This window comes from Lepidothrix coronata, unplaced genomic scaffold (assembly GCF_001604755.1).
Source record: "Lepidothrix coronata isolate B3197 unplaced genomic scaffold, Lepidothrix_coronata-1.0 Scaffold53, whole genome shotgun sequence".
NCBI lineage: Eukaryota > Metazoa > Chordata > Aves > Passeriformes > Pipridae > Lepidothrix > Lepidothrix coronata.
Window position 1 is genome coordinate 333371 of NW_016690233.1, and position 8588 is coordinate 341958.

Below are 8588 nucleotides of genomic sequence, written 5' to 3' on the forward strand. Positions count from 1 at the left end.
CACCCCCCTGGTTACCCACAGCTATTTGTTTTGTTGTGTTTTCCATTGGATAGGTTTCCAGCCAGCTGGCCTCTCTCACCGGGGCATCTCACCATGATGTGAGTGCCAGCAGCAGTACAAAGGGAGAAACCTGGGAGCTGATGGAGGGGGATTGTGAAACAGTCTTGGATACTCTGAGCTACAGTATGTCCCAGCATGCCTGAATATAAATATACAAAAGGCATCAGAATCAATAAATAATCTGCATGCTATATATCACGTGGTGCTTGGCAGTGAGAATAAGGCCAGCGTTGTGGATAGCCTTACACACTTGAACCTGATCAGGATCCTCACACTTATCTGGCAGCACTGTGTTGCAGAAGTGACCCCTCTGACTTCAGTGGAAATACCTGTATTTTCCAAGTAGGGGGAAACCCATGGCAGTGCAGGGGTGTGTTTCCACTTCAGTGCAGCTCGGTCTGCTGAGACTCTGGTTCAGCTGTATCGACTTAAAGGAAAGAATTAGCCATTTCTTTTTGTTCGTGTTTATGGCAAGTCCTAGCAGTGCCTTGAGCAAAGATAAGGGGATGTGGCAGTTACAGCTCTCCAGGCCAGAGAGCAGTGTGCTTTCCGGGGTGAAATACTGCAGGGTGGCAAAAATACTTGTCTGTATGCTCAAGCAGGTGGAGCATTCATACCAGCACTGAAAATTGATGAGGAAAGAGCATGCAAGAAGTCAGCAGCTTTTTAAAGCAATGGTTTGTGCTTTTCAGACCTCCTAGTCCCAAACTTTTCTACGTAGCAAATGATTCTGGATTTCTGTAATTTGTATTCAAATGCAAAGAATATTTTGCTCCTATTCACTTTCTTTTAAATGCATATAAACTTTAAAACTATAGGCACATGGAACAGCAACAGCTGTATTATACTTAAGAAGGTAAATATGTAGACAGATCTCCATATCTGGGAAATATCTTAAGATTTCTGCACACAGAACTCTTCAAGTGGCTCTTTCTTTCCTTTTACCCACACTGGGAAAGACACCAACAGGTCAAAGGAACACAAGTAGTGACAGAGCAAGGGGCAAAGGCTTCCAATTGAAGAGAGATGGTTTAGAGTTAGGAAGAAATTCTTTACTGTGAGGGTAATGAGGAACTAGATGATTTTTAAGGTCCATTTCAACACAAACCATTCTATGATTGTATAAAATTCTCTGTCAAATCCAATTAACTCCCAAGGGCTGCACACAAGCCTTGCTCTTAGCACAGCACCACAACAGAGGAACAAAAAGGAGCAAATCAGCCCACAGAGCCCACTGCATAAACAGCCTTGACCAAATTTGCAGCCCAACATAGTTCTTTAAAAATATTTGGGGGGGGGGAGGTGATGTCAGCACCTGGCTTGCCAACACACTTGTTGGTCTCCACCCTCAGCCTACTTTAGCTCCCACACAAGAACAGAGCATCCAGACCGAGTGGGAGATAGGCAGAAGCTTGGAGGGAAATAATATCTGCACTGACCCAAAGTCCAGAGGCAGAAACACTGGGCTGCATTTACCTACTCAAGGTAAAAGAAATGGCTTACTTATTAGGTCAGATTTTCTCTTACGCAAGGACACAGGAGGCTGATAAAACAACTTGAAAATGTAGGAATTTGTTAACTGCATGCACTGGGCTTTTAATATTTAATCTGCAAACTAAAGCAGTTTCAATTTAAACTCTCTGTCTTCATGCTGGGATGGTCCCAGGGCTTCTCATTTGCACCATAGATGTTACAGCCTAATCTGGTTTTGTAGCTGAAATTCTTTGTCTAGAGTTTATGCCTCATTTGTTTAAAGGTTTTTATGTTATTTACATGGCATACAGATGGGATTAGTGCATGATATTCATGATAAAGCATTCTCATTTCTCTGCATGAACTCCAAAAACATATAAAATTCAAAAATTACTGTCATAAAGTAAATAAAAGCAATAACCAACAGAAAAGTTTTTGAGTACAACATGAATGGGATTTTTGAAGTATGATATTTTTAGCATCCTGAAATTGAAGGAAAGGCAGAAGGTTCCTTAGAAAATACTATTTCATCTGTAGGATTAAGTCACAAAATATGTGAAGTTCTTCAGAAACGAAAATGTCTAACCTTAGGTTCTCCTTGTACTTTTAGTGGTAATATAAATAATTCAGATTTATTAGTCCTTCTTAATAGAAGAATAGTTTGGACTCAGTTTCTTTAAAAAAAAAAAAGAAATTCTGCAGATGAATATAGGAATTTTAAAACTTTTAATAGTAGTATATTTACAATGTATATCTGTTGAAAGTATTAAATGGGGCTTGGACATTATTTATTTGTAAATGCTTGCACAAAGTAGCAGTAATTTCCACAGTAGCACTGTAGTTTGGGGTGACACTTGGAATGCTTCTTGTCAAGTGCTGTAAATCAAAGAAGGTGATAAGCTGCCAAAGATGGCTTTTACTTCTTAGCACCCCAGTGCTTACTGACATCCTGGCATCCTGGCCACTGAAACATTTATTTAAACCAACATAAATAGCTTTGCTGAACCTGCCACCTTCATGCATCTGTTCTTCACATATTTTTCTCTTTTCTTAAAAGAGCCCATGCCCTGAAGGTTGAGCTCAAGGACACACCCAGGCAAGTCGCTGAAGTTTTTCCTTTGCTCTGCCTGCTGATCTCTGCTCTCTCCTCATTACTCCCTAAAAATGGAGCGATCCACACGAGAAATTTGCCTCAACTTCATGATTGTCCTGATTACTGTAATCCTCATGTGGCTCCTTGTGAAGTCTTACCAGGACTGAAAGACAATCAGAAACTTTGGGAGATGATTTAAGTGTGTGTCTCCAGAGAAAAGTAACAGCCACAGCACGCTGCGGTGATTAGCTTTCAGCCAATTGAGGATGTCGTGAACCTTTTTTTTACTCTCTCCTGTCTGTTGCCTGTGTTAATGTTTGTAACGGGTCTGTGATTATGTAGTCATTTTATTGTGTAGTGATCCAGCTGTAAAATGTAAGATGCTTAGGCACTGTTCAACCTGTCTCTCTCCTCCGGTAGTTACTGTGAGTGCTGTATCCCCCTGCCCACCATGCAGGCTTGTTTGACACCAGTGTCAGGTTCTCGAGGGTGTAAAACTGCAGCATGTAGTGAAAGTGCCTGTATTTACCAGTGTAAGAGGCATAAACTCGCTTAGCAGAAAGGAATGTGAAACCTCTGCTTTCACTTGCACATTTTGTTTAAATAAAGTCCATGTAAACCCATTCTTTGGAGCATTCCTTTTCCCTCTCCCAGCCTGACTGCTGTTAACCGAGAGAATCGATAACTGTGGTACAGTGTGATATGCAAGTGTGGTGGTTTTCTTGTTCCTCCCACTTGCATTTTAATTTGCATTTTTTAAAAAATGCAGTAGAATGGACCTGTTTGGGACACTTTTCTGTCCAGAGTGACCTACACAGTTGGTGCCTGTGGTCACAGACTTCAGAGAGAACCTCTGTCCCACTGGGGCATTGTCAATAATTGCGTTTTCTGAAGCTGGATTTTGGACAGGGATTCCCACAGTCCTATTTTTGGCCAAGCTATACTTGGAGCAGTGCCTGGAGGGATGGGCCTGGGCCAGCTGCAGGCATAGATGCCCTGTGGCATGCAAGTCCTGCAGGAGCCTTGCCCAGGGCAGCATTCCCTCGAGTCCAGTGCGGCACAGCAGGTGCTGTGTCACAGCCATGCCCAGCCCCAGCAGGCTGAGGCGTGACTGTGTCTGGGTTGCTGCGATAGTGTTGTCGCCTGTTAAAAAATCTTGAGCCAGCTTGAAGGGCCCACAATCCCTGGGATATGAAATCAGTAGTCAAACTCCTCCTAGGCATTCCCCACCTGCTATTTTAATGGCTTCAGAGAACCAGTATCCTCTACAAAATATAGCTTCCTGTAGGAGGGCAGTTAGATGTGTGCCGTGTTGCTGATACAGATCTCCTTGTCCTCCGAGAGCCTGCAAGGAGCAGGTAACGTTGCAGGACTGTGCTGAGTTACTCAGGGTTGGTCTGCGGGATGGTTAGGCATTGACAGTGGAGACACAGGGCAGGCTTTAAGGAAAGACCAAAAATATTGTTGTAGCACCACTTATTAAGGGTGTGTGTTGCTTAAAGGTTGCTAATAAATTTCCCCTTGCCCTGTACCATTTGTACCGTCCATCCGGGTTTGCAGTCACCCCACTGCAGCTTGTGCTACTCATCTTCCCAGTCAAGAAATCCCCACTCCAGTGCAATGATAAAAAATTACCTCCTGTTTACTCTTGGCTGCAAAAGAGCAAATTTGCCTCCAGCATTTCTAGGGATGGCAAATTTTCTGAAAAAAAAAAAAAATAAAAGAAAGCCAAGACATTGAAATTAACTTTTGCCATCAATGGATGTGCAGCCTTTCTCTGCAGCCCAGATGCTGCTATATTATCACTATTTCACATGGTCAGTTTGTGTTCATAAGCTTGACTGAGACATGCAAGCAATGGCTGGAGAAGGACATGGAAAATCTATTTTTAAATACTGTGAATACTTGATAATTCAGTATGAAAAGTTCTCATCTTTCACGCTGCAACTCCCAGAAGAGGGCAATATCGTGAGTAAATCGACATGTTTGGGCTCATGTTGGGCTAGCAATGGAAAAACTAGAGGTGTGGGCTTCACTGTCTGAAGCAGAAGTGGTTCGTCAACAGTTCAGGGTGATCCCAGCAACTTTCAGAGAGGAAGAATCATAGAATGGTTTGGGTTGGAAGGGGCCTTCAAGATCATCTAGCTCCAACCCCCCTGCTGTGGGTAGGGACACCTTCCACTAGACCAGGTTGCTCAGAGCCCCATCCAACCTGGCCGTAAATGCTTCCAGGGATGGGGCAACAACTTCTCTGCGCAACTTGTTCCAATTCCTCACCACCCACACAATAAAGAATTTCTTCCTAACATCTAATCTAAACCTACGCTCTTTCAGTTGTAAGCCATTGCACCTTGTTCTGTCACTACATGCCCTTGTAAAAAGCTCTTCTCCACCTCACTTGCAGATCCGTTTAGGTTCTGGAAGGCTGCTAGAAGGTGTTCCTAGAGCCTTCCCTTCTCAGGGAAGGCTCACAACTGTCTCAGCCTGACTTCACAGGAGAGGTGCTTCAGCCCTCTGATCATCTTTGTAGCCTCCTCTGGACTCACTCCAGTGGGTCTGTGTCCTTCTTATGTTGATGGCCCCAGAGCTGGACACAGCACTCCAAGTGAGGTCTCACCAGAGCGGAGTAGAGGGGCAGAATCCTTGCCCTTGACCTGCTGACCATGCTGCTTTTGATGTAGCCCAGGATGCAACTGGCTTTCTGGGCTGCAAGTGCACACCGCTGGGCTATGTTGAGTGCTCATTACCCAATGCCCCAAGTCATTCTCCTCAGGGCTGCTGTCAATCCATTCTCCACACAGCCTGTGTTTTTGCTTGAGAGAGATGCTGAGACAATGTTCTGGAGAGTTTGTGTCATCCACAGCTTTTAGCCACCAGTCTTTTTGAGAGTAGACATACATCTAACTTTGACAATACGATTAAGATAAATCACCTCCAAGCAAGTTCTTGAATACCAGCCTAAGTGGTTCTCTTTTCAGGCATTTCTAGTTTTTAAGCAGACTTTGAATGAGATAAATTATTTGCCTAAGTCATTTACCTAAAACTGAGGAAAAAGGCAATTCAACTTTTAATGCCAGATGCCATGAAGAGTCGGCATCATGTAGGTGCACAGACACATTAATGCCAAAGAACTTCAGCCAAATACAGACATACAATATTTTCCAGCTTGAGGGACCTTAATGCAGATGTTTGGTTTGACCCTTAACTCTCAGACTCTCTCTATTATCTTCCTGCTCACCAAAGAAGCCCTGGAGGAGAGGTGGCTCTCTGGTGATGTATATCATCAGCATTTTACAGCCCTTTGCAGTGTAAGGGAGATTGAGAACCCCAAAGGACGTCTGCGCTATCAATGATTTATCTTTAGCTTATCTGTCAAATTATTTTTGGAAAAATTTTTATTAAAACAATACTTCTGTGTAAATAGCTGCTCTAACTCCTCCAGCCTCCCTGGGCAAAGTGTTCCAGTGCTTGACCACCTCCACAGTAAAAAAGGGTTTGTCTTATGTCTAAATGTGTTTCCTGCATTTCAGTTTGTGCCCATTTCCTTTCATCTTGTCAGCGGGCACCACTGAGAAGATTCTGACTCTGTCTTCTTCATCCTCTCCCATCAGATATTTACATACACTGATAAGATCTCTTCGAATCTTCTCTTCTTCAGGCAGAAGAGTCCAAGCTCCCTCAGCCTTTTCTCATATGTCAGGTGCTTCATCATTTTCATGGCCCTTTGCTGGAGTCTCTTTGTGTCTCTCTTGTACTGCAAAGTCCACCACTGGACCCAGCACTCCAGACGTGTTTCACCAGTGCTGAGCCGAGAAGAAGGATCACCTCCCTTGGTCTGCTGGCAGTGCTCTGCCTGATGCAGCCAGGGGGGCTGTTTGGCTTCTGCCACAGGGGCCTATTTTTGGCTCATGGTCAGCTTGGTGTCCATGATGAACCTCATGTCCCCTGCAGAGCTGCTTTCCAGCTGTTTGGCCCCACATACATATGTGTTTACCAACATGTGACCTTCTGGAAGTTTTGCACATAGCGTGCACAGGGCATGAATGCAGCACAGTACCTGCTCACGGAGAGGATTGCCAAGGTGACACTGTACTAACTCCATTTCTTCTGCCATCCCACCTACTTCGCTGAAGGCACTCTGTGTAGCAGGAACTGCCCACGATGAGCAAAAGAGTGGTTGCTCATGACTTTGACCTGACCTGAACAAGTTAATTTTCATTCTGACATGTAAGTATAGATGAATTAGTCACACCCAGAAATAGAAATTCATCAGGGGTCTTTCCACGCATTTTACTGGGCTTTAGATCAGACCGTAGCTACCTAATTTTAGATGTTCAGATTTCAGAAGTTTGGCTCTAGGCCTGGTGATTTTGAATTGTTAAACCCTTAGCACCTCACTCCACAGAAACTAGACACATAGGGTGTTCAATATGCTTTTGGGAAAAATCAGACCACTAGTTTATATACCTGGATACCAACGTAAAAAAATTTTAGGCACCACGATCTGAAATTTTGATTAACCACTAGAAAGTTATTTTCTGGGGTTTACGAAAACATTTTTATTCATCAAGTGTGTTTTCAGTTGAAACCAGTTTCTGTATTTTTTTTCCAAGAAAAGTGTTTTTATCAAGGAAAACTAAAATTTGTCAAAGGCAAATGTCATGTCCGAAAGTCAACTGTGTCCGGTCTGCTTTTGAATGATGTGTCATGGCTGCTGTAGGCTGTGTGATTTGTGCCCTCTTTCTCCTTTGTAGTCCAGGCTCCAGGACAGGCAGCTCTCTATCCCATGTGACCTAACCAACCACTCATGATGTGTTACCTCCAAGTCACAAGGTAGGAAATTGTAATGCAATGAGAGAGAGGCAAGTATGGAGAAAAAAGTGATTGACATCAAAGAATTGCATGTGCTACATTTCTGAATGGATTGATTACAAATATTTTCTTGCTGACATTTTTTAGTCTGCAAAGATTCACTCAAAACTCAGTTTTCTGTGGAAAAAAAATTGCACACTGTGTAAGCTCTGCGTTCAGCAGATGTGAACATGTAATGTGAAATGTATAAACTTTGTGTATGTGTTCAGCAGATGACGTACAAAAAGAAGGAGGAAAGACAAAACCCAAGGTTCTCAGTCTTATGAAAACAGCATTTCTATGTATGCATAGAATATTTCTCTGGATCCAAAAAAAAAGTGAAGCATAAATAACTTCCTTACTACGTAGCAAGTCCAGCACAGTTCTATTTATACAACTGCATTTGGAAGTGTGCCAGAGGCGATAGATGCCCTTGCAATTTAAGAAGAACTTGGCACAATCATTATCTATATTTTGCTGGTGCAGTGAGCTAGAAGGGATCAAGAAGTCTGACAGGTGCTGACACCCTGAGTTGCCATTGCTGGGGCTCCTAAATCACTCTTCACCTACACAGCTGAGCTGCTTTGCCCCTTGTGCGTATGGCTTACTCACAGACTAGCATCTCACAGGTCTGAGCTGGAAAAGCCTTTGGCACATTTCCCAGTGTCGAATACAGCTGGTGCACAAGCCAATCAACTCTGACCTCTTAGCTTAACAGTTCAGCTGTCAGCTTCTGAAGAGAGATGACAGCATTTTCAAGCAGGCTCCATTATGCGTATCAGTCAATGCTAATCTCTACTCACACTGGGCTGATCTGTGAGGGAGTGTAAAAAAGCATAAATTCATATACAGGAAGAATGGAGATGGTCAGCTTGTGCTGGTTGTGTCTTGTATTGCACTTGTGCTTGCCAGTTCTCCTCTGTATTGGGTGGATGAGGGAAATGAGTAATAATTTGATTTTGGCAGCAGTTGTCAGATAAATGCGGACCCATGCTTCCTTATACTACAGCTTGTATGGCAGGGTCCAGAAAGGTGTGCCTGGATGTGCCTTAATCTTTTGGCTTTGCATATATACCTCTTGGTGTACCCAGAAGAACAGCCAGAGCTGTCT

General features: G+C 43.4%; 1 protein-coding gene across 1 annotated transcript; it reads left to right on the forward strand.

Moving 5' to 3' along the window:
* The first annotated feature begins 2593 nt into the window (after positions 1 to 2593).
* On the forward strand, positions 2594 to 3249 carry SLN (sarcolipin). Its single transcript, XM_017815965.1, has one exon. The coding sequence runs from the start codon at positions 2698 to 2700 to the stop codon at positions 2791 to 2793; it is 96 nt and encodes a 31-aa protein (XP_017671454.1). The 5' UTR covers positions 2594 to 2697; the 3' UTR covers positions 2794 to 3249.
* Positions 3250 to 8588: the final 5339 nt, after the last annotated feature.